General features: G+C 43.0%; 1 protein-coding gene across 1 annotated transcript; it reads left to right on the top strand.

Annotated features, from left to right (window-relative positions):
* The first annotated feature begins 13,795 nt into the window (after positions 1 to 13,795).
* On the top strand, positions 13,796 to 16,247 carry KCNF1 (potassium voltage-gated channel modifier subfamily F member 1). The gene has a single exon (XM_086744741.1). It carries the CDS (start codon positions 14,154 to 14,156, stop codon positions 15,879 to 15,881), a length of 1,728 nt encoding a protein of 575 aa, XP_086600867.1. The 5' UTR covers positions 13,796 to 14,153; the 3' UTR covers positions 15,882 to 16,247.
* The last annotated feature ends 1,691 nt before the right edge of the window (positions 16,248 to 17,938 follow it).

Raw genomic sequence — 17,938 nt, 5'->3', positions numbered from 1 at the left:
ACATAAAACTCGAGGAAAATAAATAAAGCAATTACCAAATAAATGGATTTATATTCTTAGGGAAGATAAACTTTTCAAGCTTAATCTGAAAAAAAAAATCTCTTCTATTCTAACTAACTTTTGTTTTCTGTTTTTCTACACCAGAGATCACACACACAATAGGAAATGCACTGCTAATTCTAGATAGAATAAAGTTGTTCACCTAATTGTAAAAAGTTTATATATTTTGGGCAGGATAAAACATATACTTCAAGTTTTCCATTTAATCAATAAGGTCATTTATAGACCCGCAATAAATAAACTATTTTGTTCAACTGAAACATGCTCCAGATGACAGTATATATCAAGCCTAAAAATAAAAAACTTTCTAAATGCGACAAAAGAAAAGTTCTTTCCCTCATGCCAACTGTGTGTGGGAAGACAGATGAGATATATATGGGAGCTGTGTTTCTTTTGGTGACTTTTCCTTCCTCAGGCAGTTGTAATGGTTTTTGCTGAGAACCTCCTGGGCAGGTTGGGGAGAAAGTAGATGCTTACCTGAGTGATGAATGGGGAGAGTGATGGCGAGTTCAGTAGCAGACCTGATTTGGACTCCACATGCTGTCAAAGAACCTGCACAAGACTGGGCTGAGTCTCCTTTCTGCTTTCATCCTTCCTGCTTGCAAGAGGAAAAGAGTGTTTTCTGTTTCCTTCTGGGGCAGAGGCTGGTTTGTTCCATGAGTGTGCAGAGCAGATGTGGCAATCTGAGACATAGCAGCATTGTGCTACAGGACATGCACCCCAGTGCTAGTATCTCCCCACCATAGTGACAAGGCATCTGTTTCAAATGGAGAAGAGTGGTAAAACGTGAGTCCTTGCAGAGCTGGACTCTGCAGAACTGGACCATGAGCCCAGTGACAGTCGTGAAGGAGGCTGCGTCCTTAGAGGTATGCTGCTGTCCCAGAGGAAACTTCAGATGGGTGTTTTCACATTCATCCTCATGCCCTGTAATTCCTAATGACTCAACAACTCTAAAATGTGTAGTGTCAGTGCTGAGCTTGGGGATATTTATTCATCCACATTTGTTTGACTCCAAAGAGTCAAAAATTTTTTACAGTGAGGGTGGTGGAACATTGGAACAGGTTGCCCAGAGAGGTGGTGGATGCCCCATCCCTGGAAACATTCAAGGCCAGGCTGGATGGGGCTCTGAGCAACCTGATCCGGTTGGAGATGTCCCTGCTTCTTGCAGGGGGGTTGGACTGGATGACCTTTAAAGGTCCCTTCCAACCCTAATCATTCTATGAGTCTATGAGTCTGTGAAAAAGCCACTGGAGTCATCCATAGATCTCCCCTTTGCTTTACTACTTGCAGACACACACTCACATGGGTTTTGTTTACAAGCTGAAGAAATGGTTGTTATTAATGCAAAAAAAATATTACAAGTAATCATGTGGATAGAAGGTATTAACGTGTGAACATCCTGTCTCTGCTCTTGATTGCTCTTTGTTCTTGGCTGCTTTTTGCTCATTGCTGGAATAATTTCCCAACTACATTAAAAAAGGATTCAATGGTACCTGTGTGCGTAATTACAATACCAGCAGATAACAAGCAGAGATAGTGAATATGTTTGAAGAAAACCAGGATCAGCTTGCAAGCAATTTGTGAGCAGGAAAAAGAGCAGAATGACTGCAGTAATTTCCTGTGTTTAAATTAAGTAGAGAGAAGTCTTTGTAATGAGTTTACTGTAAACAGACAAGGAAATGTCACTTTCTAAGTTATTTGAAATGTGCAGCAAGTGGAGGTGAATCGCTGTCGGGACCCATTGGTGTTTATATTCTGCACTTACAGTCTACAGCATGTTTTTGACATTCTACCTGCTTTTTGAAATGCTGATTTGGAAGCTTTGGCATCCCTTGAAAACCAGCTTACTGTCTTCAGTGAGTAATCCTATACAGAATTCTTGTGCCATACAGCAGGATTGTTATTAACTTAAATAATGCCTCAGTTAAAGAACAAAATTCTCCACTATGTGTGTGCAACAATTATATATTTTATAAGTTTGCTAAAAATCACCCATTTTTGATGGAATGTCAGATTTTAGTACAAACACCAGCAAGTGCCTACTTCTTCACAGTCAAATCTGGAAAACAAACCTAAGGAATTAACAGCAGTGTTCAAATTGCTAATAGTCAAAGTGTACATTTAGGAATGCATGCAGAGGGAGATTTAAATACACTCCAAGCCTGATACACGTTATTAAACTGATAGGCAGGGGTGGTGGACCATTCTGCTATGGTGCTGCAGAAGAAATCAGCTTCCAGGAGATAAGATTTTGATGTTCCCATAAAAATAAATTAATGTACGAGGTGTTTTAACATATAGAGATGTGTCATGTGTGAGGTATCTCACTTTTTCTTCTGGGCTTACAATTCCATCATTTGCATACTTTAAATATTAGATATTAATATTGCAGTGCTGCAGCTATAAACTGGTTGTGGTTGGACCAGAAAAAGATTTCCTTCTAAGATCCTAATTCTTTTTTTCATTACGTGCATATACTGGTGCAAAATACATTATTTTCATTGGTGTTTTACAGACTTTCGGCTGCTTTGGAGATCTGAATTCACGCATGGTAGATCGACTGGCTTTGTTACAGTTTGATGAATGCAAAGAGCACTTTCATTACACCCTTGGGCATCCCAAAGGTTTTATTAAGGACACTCTTTCCTTTTGAAAAATGTACGTATGGAGAGCAATTGAAGAGGATTCAGACTTAATAAGATGAGAGGGGCTACAGAGAAAACAAAGGCAATAGCTAGTAAAAATCCGTGTGGAGGATGTTGACTTTTTCTCTTGCCCTTGGGCTGTATGTACAGAAAGTATCCTTTTCTCTCACAAATCCCATCTGTCATTTCTAATTTCTAAGAAAGGGTCTGGCAAAGAAATGTGAAGAATCTCTTGAGTGTTAGAATTACTGGTGTTGTACACTGGAAATAGAACCAATAATTTTTTTTTGACAGAAGAGATTGATGTCAGAGAAATGCAGTTCAGTTAAATTGAAAGTTGCCACAATTTGCAATAAAAAAAAACTTAATTGAGATATACTCTCATGTTGAAACAAGCTGGTTTTGTAGTGTCAAAATATATTTATTTCTGTAGCTAAAATGTTTAATTGTGGTTTGTCATTTCCATTCTTTTTATTTTGGACTTGTATTGCACTAACAACATTGTATTATTTAGTATACAGTATATAAACATTTTCACCATGTAAAATTTCAGTGTTGCTAAACTAAACATTTGGATTTATATTTAGACTTGTTTGACATACTGTTCTCAGGAAAATTTTTAAATATGGATTACTTTTTTTTTTTCCTCATGTATCTCAATGAAATGTCAGAATATTAGAAATTCCTAGAAAATATTCAGTATTCTGTACAGGTCTAGCTAAAATTTATTAATATTACTCAATGCTGTCAAAGAAAAAGTAGACTTCAAGCAATAAGTGAAGAATTAAATGGTCGATTAGTAAATGGGAATAGTAAATGGTTTGTCACAAGCTCTGAAACAGAAATATCAAGTAGACCGTGAAGCTGGGGAGCCGGGTTGTAGCTCCCCAGCGATGTGGCATTATCATTTATTTCTTCATGCATATACATTAGGAATATATTGCAAAAAGTATAAAACATGAAGAGCCTGATTTTGCTTTCAATGCATCACCAGTGTAAGGGCAATATGAGAGAAGAATCCAGCCATGTATTGATTATTAATAAATTATTTAGAATATTTATGGTGCTAGTTTTACTGTATCCAGCTCTATTCTCAAATAAGCCAAAGGTAAAACCCCTATGAGGAGATGTTGCCAATTGCTTTTAAAACCTCATCCATAAGCTGCAAACCCCATTTCCAAATATAGGTAATTAATTCCCATACCATTTGGATGTGTAAGAACTGATAATTATGCATTCTGGTCACATTTATGAGGATGTTTGCAAGTAGCATCTGATTCCAAATGTATGATAGCATCCATGCTGACTGCAAACTAAAGGAAATCTGGAGAAATTACTTAGAGATCTGAGCTGTTTTTTATAAGACTAGCTAAATACCAGGGTATTTAGCATGATTGGAATGAAATTTTAAGTTTGGAGAGCAGGAGATACCATGGTATCTACCACGATCTTTAGCGTAATCACAAACTTTCCGTTGGGATATGAGTTTTTATGCTCATTTGTGGCACGTGCCCCAGTGATCTGTGTCAAAATGTGCGTGTGGATATCCTGCACAGGGGGATGGTTCCTCTTTCTGGTGGTTCTGTTACTGTGTGGTCTCACTAACTGTGCATAGAAGCCTAAAGAAAATATTAGAGAGCATTGAGGAGTTAAAACTAGTCTAGAGCACATGGGAGATGTTTTCCATTAAGGGAAGTTTAACATCACTGCTGGCATAGGCAGGGACTCCTTTCTCAAGGTCACCCAAGAGATGCCCCTGTAACTAAAGAGAGTGGGTGAGCTGCTCCCATCCCCAGGACTGGGGAGCCCCTGTCTGTCCTGAGATTAACCTGTGTTAATCACAGCAGCCATTTGCAGTGAAGTTTAGCAAAAGCGAGTAAGTCCTCGTTATTCATCAGGACAGAACAATTGAAAATGTCACAGGATGGTAATAAAGAAAGGTCTCGGCAGCGGTGTTTCCCATTCGTCACTGAACTTCCTTTCATCTTCTTAGACTTTCTTTTTTTTTTTTTTATTTTTTTCTGAATGGGATATCTTGGATTCTGTAGTCTCATCTCTAAGAGATGTGTTGTATGTATCGCATTGTTTGAATGGGCTTATGACTCTACCCTGAGCAAAGTGAATTAGTGTGCAAAATGTCAATACAATGTTAAATTAAACAGCACATAGTAATGAATGGCATTCAATTTGATAAAGTAAAATGAAATCTTAACTGAACAGAACCGATTATTGTATAAAATAGAATGGATAAAAGGCTTGAGTCACCCATTGTCTAGACAACTCACTTAGAAACACATGGGTTGGCTTTAGAGCCATTCAGATAATATAGAAGCTTATTTGTCATCTGTTTGCCAAATTAAAAATGTTTTTTTTTGATGTCAGTTATTTGTAAGCTGTTAAGAAATATGATGTGTTGCCAGACAACTTAAGAAAAGTAGCAAGAATGTAAACAACTTGCCCAATGGCAGAGTATGGCCAGGGAATTATTTCTGACACATTATTTATCCTCCAGAAGATGTAGTTTTGAATGGCTTTAAACTCTATGTAAATTCCACTTGAATTCAGCGAACATTTTTGCTAAGCAAAGCTAAAGAGCACAGGAAAAAATGGAGATGCTGAAATCAGTTTTTCAAGATAGGGTCACACAGAGATTTGGATTTCTTTTTCAAAGGCAGTGAGAGTAAGAACATGGTCCTCAGCACTTCTCAAAGCAGTGAGTAGGACACTGTGGGAAATCGATTTTGATTTTCCTCTTTGCCTGATCTACAATGCAAAAGTTCACTGATAAAAAATTACTTTAATAACCCCAAATGTGCGTGCCTTAATGCTTCCACTCAATGCTGGCTGTGCAAGCAGGGTGCTGGCCAGGGAACACCACCTCCTTCAGTCCCTGACTGCCTTCCTGGCCACAGGCAGGGCTGTGACCACCACTTCTGCAGAGGAGATGAAGGGAGTAAGCCCGAAGAGCCCGCAGGCTTTGGGAGGCAGGAGCCAGCGAGGTGCTCCGGGACATCTTGCCACAGCCCTCGGTCCTGCAGGATTTAATGAAGTCAGATGTCCACAGGACTCCTCCGTGGGTACAGCATGGGTAATTTCATATTTGTGAAGATATGAACTCTGCCTCTGATACTGCCTACACACATTCCTCTCCTTTGTCCTGTACCACTCGTTGAAAGAAGGAAAATAATAACTGTACTTACAAGAGGCTGTGAGAATTGCAGGCTCCACTGAAGCCTGTGTTTTCCTCACTGTTGCAATGTTTTCTAAGATCAATGAAAGTATTTTATTTTTTAGTACTGTTTCAGCACACTGATGAAATGTTTTCAGTGTTTTTTTTTCCAACTGGTTTTCTTTACAGCTTTTTTCACAGTAGAAAATATTTTGTATTTTTTTCCTCTTCTTTGAATACACATATAGCAGTGCTCTTCACTATGTTTACTGTGAATTATTTGATTGTATTCCTTATTTTTATTGCCTACAATAAAAATATTAGTTCATATAAAAATTTCTTCTATCATGAAATGGTGCACATGAAAATGGTACACATGCTCTCCTTCCAAATAATCAGGAACAATAGCTTTTACAGACTATTATTAGTCACTATTCCATCGGCAAACGCAGTAGAGAGCTGCAGTATTGGATTTTTTTAAAAAGAAAACACATTAAAACATATGAAAAATCTCTCCCCAAGCAGACTTAGAAACTGGCTTCATGTCTTTGCTGCTGAAAATTAACAAACAGTATGCCCATTGCCACCTCCCTCTCTGCTGGCATGGTCTTGGTCTTTCCTTTGAGTAATTGGTAATTGTTAATGATTGGTGTTGGTAATGATACAATTCAGTAGTGATGGAAATGTTCACCTTTGGGAAGGCCAGCCCAGTCACTATAACAGCATCACCACCAAGAGCCCTCTTGCACTCACCCCAGTACCATTTACATCTCTTTGCCAATGACTGTGAGTCCCTTGACCTGGCGAGGCTGCGCTGGGGTTGCTGCTGGGCAAGAAATTCTATACAGCAAGTCATTATAAAAGTCACCACTGGGTTTCCAGAGCCAGCCACAGAGAAGCTGGGAAAAGCCAGAGCTGAGATCACCATTGCAAACTGCATTTGATCACCTTGTGCACATCCATTATGATACAACCCCTAATTACACGTGCAATTTTTGGGACCGTTGCCATACTCAATCTTGACTATGCAAGTCTTAGTTTTTAAGTCATTGTCTGTGCAACTGTAAGATCTTGTCGCTTAGTTTTTCTTTATTCTGTGTACATGCAACAGCATTCAAAGGGAGAAATAATAACAGAAAGCTTTTGATGACAGTGTTTCAGAGCAGGAAGCAGACTTCCAGTCCTTCCTCAAAACACCGTGACTCTGAAAACACGACAAGGTCCTCAAAACTTTTCCAGCATCTCCAACTCATTTCCTATTGATGGTTCACTGATATGCTTAACTTGAACACAGCTGTTAGCTGCTTGTAGTAGAGGCTGCATCTTGTTTATTTAAAGCCATTTACATTAAGTCAGAGATTTGACTGGTCCCCTGAGTGGTCACTTAAGGCAGGTTTAATTGTATGGGGAAATAGACTCATTAATGTCGAATGGAAAGCAAGGCCAATTAAAATTTACAGCAAGCTATTACCAGTCTCTTAATAAGGAATTAATTAAAGGATCTGCTAAAATAAATTAACTGAATATGTATACATTTTTGAACTTGAAGAAAGAAGCAAAGCAACTAAGAGAGGGGAAAATAATCTAGGAAAGGACTTATTTGATCTGAAATAATAGTTGTGGGGAAATATACAACTAGATAGAGACACATAAAACCAGATTTGCACAGTGAAGTTTTCTGGCACAGTTCAGAACCCGTCTCAGTTCAGAAATTTCATAGCCTCTTGCTTCTGACACATGAACCTGAAGGAAGTCTTATATATTGAGAAAACATCATACCAAACATGCAGGTGTATTAAAAAATGTAGAGATTTTGTTTCACTCACTTTGCATTTGATGGACCCCTTCTTTTCCCATATCAAGAGACTTGAAAGACTCACCCATCACCAGAAATAACAGCTGCAGGTGATGGACATGTTTTGTGCCGAGGTTCAGACCCCCTCTATTAGCTCATGGTTGCATACACAAGCACTCATCAGTGCTGAGACCATGAGCTGCTACCATGAGCATCAGGAAGGTTTCCTGTTGACACTGAGCACTTACAAAGCACCTCTCCCTGCACACCCTGGTGCTACAGTCCATGAAAGCAAGTCACACACTGTCGCATTTCAGTGCGACTGGGGAAGTGCATGGGGTTGGTGCTGGTGCTACAGGGGTGGCCTTGCATCCATGCTGTGAACCACAGCACCCACGGGAACACAATTCCATGTTTTCTTGCAGAGTGTCAAAACAGCTGACTCTATCACAGATTGAGTTAGGAGGATAAAAGAAGATATGATTTGAAAACAGATTTGCGATATTGAGCCACAAAGGATAAACCAGCACATTGCAGTAGCTGGATTAATTTACTAAAGAGATGATGCTGGATCTTCCAACAGGGTTATGAGGTTGTCTCACTAACCACTAGAAGCCAGCTTAGATTTGGAAACCCTGAAGAATTCTTACAGCAAAGTCTTTCCTGCTCCTCTTACTAAAGCTGGCTGTATGGTGGGTTGACCCTGGCTGAACCCCATGTGCTCACCAAAGCTGCTCTGTCACTCCCCTCCTTAGCTGGACAGGGTGAAAGAAAATATGACAAAAGGCTTGTGGTTTGAGATAAGGATGGGAAGAGATGACTCAGCAATTACCATCATGGGCAAAACAAACTTGGAGAAATCAATTTAATTTATTGACAATTCAAAATGGAGTAGGGTACTCCATTTGAAATAAGAACAAAACCTTAAACCACCTTCTCTCCCTACTCCCTTCTTCCTGGGGCTCAACTTCACGCCCAATTCCCCTAGCTCCTCCCCCTGCCAGTGATGCAGGGGGACAGAGAATGGGAGTTGTGGTCAGTTCATCATATGTTGTCTCTGCCACTCCTTCCTCCTCAAGGGGAGGACTCCTCACACTCTTCCCCTGCTCCAGTGTGGGGTGTCTCCCACAGGAGACAGTCCTCCATGAGCTTCTCCAACGTGAGTCCTTCCTACGGGCTGCAGTTCTTCACGAACTGCTCCAGCATGGGCCCATTCCATGGGGCGCAGCCCTTCAGGAACAGACTGTTCCAGCATGGGTTCCCCATGGGGTCACAATCCCTGCCAGCAAACCTGCTCCAGCATGGGCTTCTCTCTATCCATGGGGCCACAGGCCCTGCCAGGAACCTGCTCGAGCATGGGCTCCCCATGGGGCCACAGCCTCCTTCAGGTATCCGTCTGCCCTGAAGTAGGATCCTCCACGGACTGCAGGTGGATCTCTGCTCCTCTGTGGGCCTCCATGGGCTGCGGGGGGACAATCTGCCTCACCATGGACTGCACCACGGGCTGCAGGGAAATCTCTGCTCCAGCACTTGGAGCATCTCCTCCCCTCCTTCTTCAATGACCTTAGTGTCTGCGGAGTTGTTTCTCTCATATGTTCTCACTTCTCTCTTCTGGCTGCTCTTCTGCAGCAGTTTTTTTCCCTTTCTTAAATGTGTTATCCCAGAGGCACTACCACCATCACTGATGGGCTCAGCCTTGGCTGGCAGCAAGTCTGTCTTGGACCTGGCTGGAATGGGCTCCATGTCTTTCAGACACTGGGGAAGCTTCTGGCACCTTCTCACAGAAGCCACCCCTGTAGTCCCCCAGCTTCCAAGATCTTGCCATGCAAACCCAGTACACTGTGGTAAAATAATCAGCACAGCTGCTCTGGAGGACCCGCTGTTTATGAAGCCCACAAGGCCGTAACTCATTGCTTGTCTTTCTTCCTGATTGTCTGCCTCACATTTCTTGTGATTGGCACAAAATAATTACATGGTGTTTCCTCCACACTGAACCTTGTGCTATCAGCCGCCAAAGCAGTCCCCGTGCAGCTGGCTGCAAGCTTTATCCCCACAGCACCCCGAGGAAAGCATCAGGAGTGAGATATTTCCATTCTCTGTCCTCCTTTAGGTCTCTGACTGACTTTTCTACAGTACATTTTCACAACATGTTCTTGTCTTCGGGGGTGCTCCATAGTCTCTGAAAGTAAGTTGCATGTTAGATGCTGAGATCTCTTGCTAGATCCATCACAGTTCCAGTCTTGTGAGCATGATTTAAAAACCAAATGTGATGCAGCAGCAGCAGAAGTGTGCGAGGGGCTTGTATTGAGTAGGAACCACCATCCCTCCAAGCCTGCTTTTACTTCTTTGGCCTCTGAGGGCAACACAATAGCGTCCAATGTAGAAATCATAGTACCTAAAAGGCAGGTGGCCAGCGGCAGCAGGTGAGTCAGCACACCTTGCTATGGCCTGGACCAGTTTTACATGTGCCCAAGGATGTTTCTAGGCACCGAGGACAACTGGCAACTGGTCTTCATCTAGTCTAGAAAGTCTTTTTAGTTTCCAATACAGATGCCTGCATGCAAACTGCCTGTTGGGAATGGTCCCTGATGGCCATGTGGTGGCTGGGAAACGTCCATGTCCGCTGCTCAGTGTGGGCCATGTCCGTGCCAGACATACTCTAACTGCTTCTTGCTTGGACAGTCATAGCCAGGGCCCTAAACTTTCTTGAACTTGTGTGTGTAGCCACAGCACTTTGTGGAGTCCATGAGGAAAGAGAAGCCAAAGGTGCTGCCATGGTTCCAGGCACTGAAAGCAGGGCTCTGCTTACTGCAGAGAGCTGGACACAACACAGCCTGCCTGCAGAGCAGCTGCCTGATTCCTGCCTCTGCACTAAACACCACTCCCTTCATGGAGTCTGATCTTATCTCCCCAGGATTGGCTTCTAACCTGTTCATGTCCCTTCATGCACCACTGCTGCCTGTAGATCTGTGGTGGAGCAGCTGGGTGCATCAGTCAGGAGGGCAGAGGTGCTGGCTGGGCTTCAGGAGTGCGATATGAACCAGACTACACCTCAAGAGAAGCGATGTCTCTTCCCAGACTGACACACAGCCCAGTGGTGAAGGTTCTCTCCCAAAAAGTGGTGAATGAGGAAGCTAAACCTGCAGCTCCAGCATCCTCTGAGCACTGCTGTTGCTGGAGGTCCACAGGCACTAGGCTGTGGGTGCTCTGTGCCACCTGCATCCCTTGTGCGGGGCCATATCCACTGAGGAGCCGTATCTGAGCTCCTGCTAGGTCTTGCGGACCAAGTCCTCTGGGGGTCTGAGCCCCCCTGGCAGATCCTGGGCATCCCTGCTGGGACTGGGGCTGCCCTTGATGGGTGCATGCCCAGCGACTCGGGAGTCCTTCCGTCGGGCTGCAGGGCTTGAGATCCAGCTGAGTCTCTCCCTCCTCCTTGAAGGAGCTGGTCCAAACTTAACAGCCCAAACTTAACACATCTGTCAGCTCAAATCTGTGTGTTGCTCTCCGAGCCAGAGCACCGACATAGAAAGAAACTCCCTCCCTGTTTCTTGTTCCGTCTGTAGGAATCTAATTGCCAACACGCATTGCTTCCAGCAGACACAGAGTGCAGCTTTACCTGTTTGTCCAGTCCAGATAAATCAACAGAAGTTTAATTTAGAAGTCCTAATAATTGCAGTAAGCTACTCATAAATGATTTACAGGGCAACAATTACCTATTGAAATTTTTAGATTAGCAAAGATCTCTTTTCATTGATGAAAAATGAATTAAATTAGTGAAATAAATTATTTGCTGCAAATTATTCATTCTGCTCCTGTTGTTTGCTGCTTGGTGGTATGTCTGATAAAAAATATTCATCAAGTAACCCTGTCTCACTCTTTTCAGCTACAAAATCCAGGTTTTAATTCATTATGATTTTCCCCAACCCTTCTTTGGATAATTTACGTTTGTCAAAGTGGATTTAAAATGCTACCAGATCTCTAACATTTGACAGGCACACTGAAAGGTGTAAAGAACTCTGAAAAGGTGCAAGACAAGGGAGAATAAAGCACAAGGATTGCAGCAGCCGTACTAAGTGAAGTCTTTATAAGGACTGATCTGGCATTTCAAAAATAGTTTCTTCCCAACCTTCTGAGAATGTGCTGAGATTTATCATTTGAGAGGAGCTGATTTCACCTTTCAAACTGAACAATGTACGTACTAATCCTGTCTGCCTATTTTGTAGGTGTTTGTTCTGTAAAATTACAGGAGGGGGAGAAAAGCCTTTTTGGAAATGAAAGTGGTGTTTCTGTGTCGGTCATACTGGACCATACATTGATTTCTTATCATTACTTGGAGAAAAGCCAAAAGGTCACTGGAATGAATCACTGATCAGAGAGAGTAGGTGTATGAGGTGGTTAAATCTGAAGATTTAAATCTAAAGAACCCGTTTCCCTACGCTGATGCAGCCTGACAACATTTTAAACCTAACTTTCCCACATCTCAGTTTGTTTTGCAAGAACTGGTAGTCAGTTCTTGCAAATCCCATCTGTATTTTCCCCTGTGCAAGCATGTAACGGATATTGACATCTTAACATTTATTATACTAAAATAAAATTCAACAATTTATGTTAGTCAGCAAGGAAGTCCCAGGTGGGTAAGTGTTTATTGCTGAACTCACAAAACTTACTTTTCTTCCAGACATCCAAGATATTTCACTTGTCCCAAAAATCTTCCAGGTCTTAGCAAACTCATATGTCCCCGGGAAAAAATGCAAGGGACATCTTGTATTACACCCACTCTGTGTAGTACCCTCAGGAACACATGAAGGTGACGCTGACCTCCAGAGATTAACAGTGTGACTCAGGCGTAGACTAACAGATATCCCTTTTGTGTCACTTGAATAAAGTGACCAGCCCTTGCAGTTTTTGCTCCTAGCCCTCCATGCTATTCTGCACCATGGATATGAGTGACACAACCCAGGCATTTGAAGAAGTTTATGGAACATGGTGAGCTATCTCCAAGGGGTGTTGATAAGATACTTGAAGCTATGGGAGTGTTCTGTGTCAAGGTGAGGTCTGGTGCACAACCTCTGACTGATTCCTCGTGAGTTTCCAGCAAGAGACTGGAAATGGAGCACAGCAGGCTCAACAGGGTCCCCCTCGCTGGGTGATGCAGGAACAAGGACGGTGGGCACATCACAGCTCTCACCTTTCTCCCAGGATGGAGAGAAGCCTAAAGAAGCCAGCTATGACTTGGATTTGCCCCTCTCTGTTCCTCTCCACTTACAAACTTTTCAGAAGCCAGTAAATTGGAAAAGATCTAAACCTGCTGGTGCATGTACACCTTTCTGCCATGGCCAGAAACTGTTAACTAGTGAACTGTGTGTTTTGCTGGATCACAGCCCTCATGACCCACCAAAAGGAACTGTATAGTCAGACTTAAGCATTTGAGAGCATGGTGATAGGCCTACCTGCATGTAAGGGTCTGGGGAAAACAAAGTTAAAAATGAAATGTTTGTTGTTCTGCTCCTTGTTAAGTGCTGGATGAAGGATGAAGCGCTATGGCTGGTGAGCAGCATTCACTGAGGAATCATCACAGGTGTCGTAAATTGGTCAAATCTGACTGAGAAAACGCAGCTCAAACTGAGGACACAGAGGTTTGGGGAATGAACATAGAGTGCAGGAAAAGTTTTGCTCTGCAGCTGCAACGAAAACTGCATGGTCTCTGCATCATTCTCAGTGACATCGGTACAAATCTACAGTAACTCAGTGTCCTGACAGAGAATTACTCTAGACTTGCTCCAGTCTCACTGAGAGCAAGATTTATGTTGTGCATTCGTTCCAAAGCACACTACTTTTCCTCCGGCTTCTGCCATCAGAAGAAATTGATGGGGTGTCTTGCTGCAGCTCTTGATGACTTTGTACACGATTATGTTTTGTATTTGATCTATTTTTTTCAAAACTGTTGAAGTGCATGGTGGTATAGAAACACATTATTTAACTGCTAGGCGGGCATATAAAGAGCTGAGCTGTTTTCAGTGGCGCTTTCCTGGGTTTCACCAGAAGAGGGTAGAGTTTGGAAAGGACTCCTCACAGCCCGGGCTCCCTATTGTGCTGGGAAACAGCAAAGGGAAAACAAGCGCAAGTTTCTCCTCTGCCTGCTTGCACCGACTGACTGTATGCAAGAGTCAGCAGATGAACTCTGGAAGACCTTAAAGTAAAAAGAAACCGGAAAGAGAAACAAAACTCAAAAGCAGCTTTCTAGGGAAATCCGTGGAATCGAAGAGAGAAGCTGCAACAGTTTTCCGCGGGCTCGCCCTGCCGATGTCTCTCTGAGAACTGTCACTCCCTGTACGTTGCGTTAATCAGAGCGCAGGATTTATTTCTCTGCCGTGACTTCCAAGCTGTGAATAAATATAACTTGTAGAGAGAGAATGGGACCTGAAAAGACTGTCGAGCACTGAGCAGAGGGGTGAGTTTTATTAAATGGTTTCTTCTCTTTCAAATGCGCTGGAGCTTTCTAACACCCTGCTTTCAGGCACAGCAGCCCGATGACTTGTCTTTTCCCTGCAGCTTGTTGCATACCTCAGGAGACTTTCCTGGCTGCAGGTTTATCTCTGTAACCTTTCCCACCACAGCTCCGGGTCAGCTGGGTAACCTTTGGAGTAGAACTGACTCGGTGCTGGTTTGCTTTCATGAGAAATTGAAACCACAAAGCTTTGAAACCAAACAAGGGGCTGAGAATCTAATAAAATCCAATACAATTAAAATGGCAGGTGACTCTAGGTCTCCAAATGTGGACACTGATGGATCAGAAAAAAATGAAGAAACGGAGATTGTAGTAAATGTCGGTGGGGTAAGGCAGGTGTTCTACGGAGATAACCTGAACCAATACCCAGAAACACGGCTGGCAGAGCTGATCAACTGCTTATCGGGGGGATACGATAGCATATTCTCCCTCTGTGATGACTATGATCCTGGAAAGAGAGAGTTTTACTTTGACAGAGATCCAGATGCTTTCAAATGCATTATTGACGTGTACTACTTTGGGGAAATTCACATGAAGAAAGGAATATGCCCCATATGTTTCAAGAATGAAATGGAATTTTGGAAAGTGGATCTGAAATTTTTAGATGACTGCTGCAAAACTCATCTAAGTGAAAAAAAGGAGGAACTGGAAGAAATAGCTCGAAGAGTGCAACTGATTCTGGATGACTTGGGAATAGATGCCTCAGAAAGTCGCTGGAAAAGGTGCCAAAAATACATCTGGAAGTTTCTGGAGAAGCCAGAATCGTCCTACCCAGCTCGAGTGATTGCTGTTCTGTCCTTTCTGTTTATTTTGATCTCCTCTGTCGTGATGTGTGTGGGAACCATCCCAGACCTGCAAGTCGTAGATGCGGAGGGGAACCGTATGGAGCACCCGACCCTGGACAGCATAGAGACAGCCTGTATAGGTTGGTTTACCATGGAGTATGTGCTGAGGCTCATCTCCTCTCCCAACAAATTCCACTTTGCTCTGTCTTTCATGAACATTGTTGATGTGCTAGCAATACTTCCTTTCTATGTCAGCCTGACCTTGACCCACTTGGGAGCCAAGCTTATGGAGCTGAGCAACGTCCAGCAAGCCGTCCAGGCGCTGCGCATCATGAGGATTGCGAGGATTTTCAAGCTTGCACGGCACTCCTCAGGGCTCCAGACTCTAACGTACGCCCTGAAACGCAGCTTTAAGGAGCTTGGGCTGCTCCTCATGTACTTAGCTGTTGGAATCTTTGTTTTTTCTGCCCTGGGTTATACCATGGAGCAAAGTCACCCCGAAACTTTATTTAAAAGCATCCCTCAGTCATTTTGGTGGGCAATCATTACCATGACCACTGTTGGATATGGAGACATATACCCTAAAACAACACTAGGAAAACTGAATGCTGCCATCAGTTTTCTTTGTGGGGTGATAGCAATCGCCCTTCCCATCCATCCCATTATTAACAACTTTGTCAGGTATTATAACAAACAGAGAGTTTTAGAAACAGCTGCCAAGCATGAATTGGAGCTGATGGAGCTAAACTCAGCTGAGGGGAAAGCTGCAAGTTCCAAAAGTGAACTAGAGGATCTTGCGTGGGGAGGCAAGGAGGGTCCTTTTTATAGCAGCCGGCTAAAAGTCTCCCACAGTGACACCTTTATTCATCTCCTCTCAGAAGAGAAACACTATAGGACCAGGCTTCAAAGCTGCAAATAAACTGTGAGCTGTTTCAGCGCTAAGTTATAGATCGAGACAACCTGACAATCAAGTATTGTAAAGGCTCGCGGGATCTGTCAGAGTTGGGAGGGAGCACTGCTTTGCTTTTCCAATGTGAATATAAGTTAACCCCACGGTATCTCCATCAACAGTTGGGAAGACTTTGCTGTTATTAGCCAAAATACAATCGTAGGGCTCCATTGAGATCAGACTGCTTATAATGAGTGCATTCCAACAAAAAACATTTGTAACCATTTTAGACACTGCAAAGTCCTTCCTGATCGGTAAATGTTCGATGACCTGAATGTGCAGCATTGCCACATCAGAACCCTGTACCTGTGACAATAAAAAGCAGCATCGCACAGATTGTGTCTTCCAGGCTGTCTTCAATGCCTTGCAGATAGGAGAACTGCTCCTTAAAAAAATTAAGGCAGCATCATCTCACTCGTATTAGATTCAGGTTTACAGCAAAACATTACAAAAAGTTTCAGCCTAGAGATACTGACAGTATGAGCGTACACAGTGTGCAGAATATTACAATCAATGAATGGTTTAATTTTTGTGAAATGTAATTTGGGGTTGACTTTTTGGATAGATATCTGTTCCTCTTTCCAGAAAAATTACAATTTTCAACAGTACCTGAATTTAATTTTGGCAGAGATGTAGAACAGAATAAATGTGTTTTAAGGAGCAAATGAAATAAATATTTGTTCTAGCTTTTAATTACACCATCATAACTGATATATGCAGGGGTCTTTCAGGAAGGATTTATAATCAAGTAATTCTTAAAACTGTGAGTTAACTCATAGTATTTTTAATTCACTGTTAAAGCAAGAGAAGTTTAGAGGGGAGTTAAATTTAATACTTCTAAATAAGAAACTTTAGCTCTTTGAAAGTAAATGTAGAGAAAGTTTCAGTAAAAATAGTATAACCTCCAATTGAAATTGATTTATGGTAAAAATATCTATCTGAATGAATGTATTACTAGGTTATTTTTTAAAGACCCAAACAAAACATGTCCCGCTCCTACAATAGCTGTATGGTTTTGTAAATGTTACTTTACAGAGGTCGTAGGCACTAATCAGTATCTTATTCATTAATCAGCATATTAATCAACACCAGTGCGAAGCTACTATGCTTTCCAAAAGTAAATGCCATATACGTGACCATCAATTTGGCTCACGTAACTACTGCAATATATGGGTCTGTTCTCTACCATTGCAACTAGGAGTTATGCCAGCTCAAAGGGGAGGGGAGAACTGGCACACAGATGTATTAACAAACATTGAAAGTAGGATCCCAAATGATTAAAGGGCTGGAGTAGCTTTCCTTATTTGTTCCCTTTTATGCTGAGCAGCCCCTGGATCAGATGGAACACAACAGCACAAGCTGTGAGCTGTACCTGGGCACCTTGTGCCCGAGACCCCCACGCAAACCCTTGAGACTTCCTGGGATGTAGGCAAGCGATGGGGCTGTGGCACCCACCCCACAGGAGCAGAGACTGGAGTGGCACAGAGCCATGGGGTGGACTCTGTGGTCTCTCCTGGCGCCTTGTTTGCCCCTGACCTTTGGCAAAGGGCTGTGTGTCAGCCAGCGGGAAGAGCCCTGTCCGGCTGGGAGCAGGGAGCAGTGGTCATGTGTACGGGCCGGGTACGTGTGCGGAGATGGGCAGCCACTCCCCAGGAACACTGCCCGCTCTGCGGGTCTCCTGACATGGAAATCAACCCCCAGCTCCCCAGGCTGAAGCCCTTTCCCAGCACTACCCTCTCACACCCCGTGCTGCTCACCTCCAGGGACACCTACTGCGTATCCCCTTGCCCCAGCCCATGCCAGACTACTGTCCTCTTCCCCAACCCCATTGCCACATCCTGCCTTAAACACCCCCATCAAGTAAGACAATTCAAAGCAACCTCTAAACCTTTCCATACCAGAATCCTTCTCCTAGCTTTGTCCTATAATTTCTTCTGCCCAAGGCCAGGAGCCCATCCAAGTGCACTCCTCAGCCCAAGCACCCCTTCAGCATCCCTGCACCCCGATCCTCCCCTCCACATCCCAGC

The sequence above is a fragment of the Chlamydotis macqueenii genome, chromosome 3 (assembly GCF_036417535.1).
Source record: "Chlamydotis macqueenii isolate bChlMac1 chromosome 3, bChlMac1.mat, whole genome shotgun sequence".
NCBI classification, from domain to species: Eukaryota; Metazoa; Chordata; class Aves; order Otidiformes; family Otididae; genus Chlamydotis; species Chlamydotis macqueenii.
The sequence above is the reverse complement of the archived record's forward strand: the minus strand, read 5'-3'. Positions and strand labels throughout refer to the sequence as shown.

Excerpts from the sequence above, each read along its gene's own strand:
- KCNF1 (XM_086744741.1), top strand. The coding sequence starts at position 14,154 with ATGCGCTGGAGCTTTCTAACACCCTGCTTTCAGGCACAGCAGCCCGAT.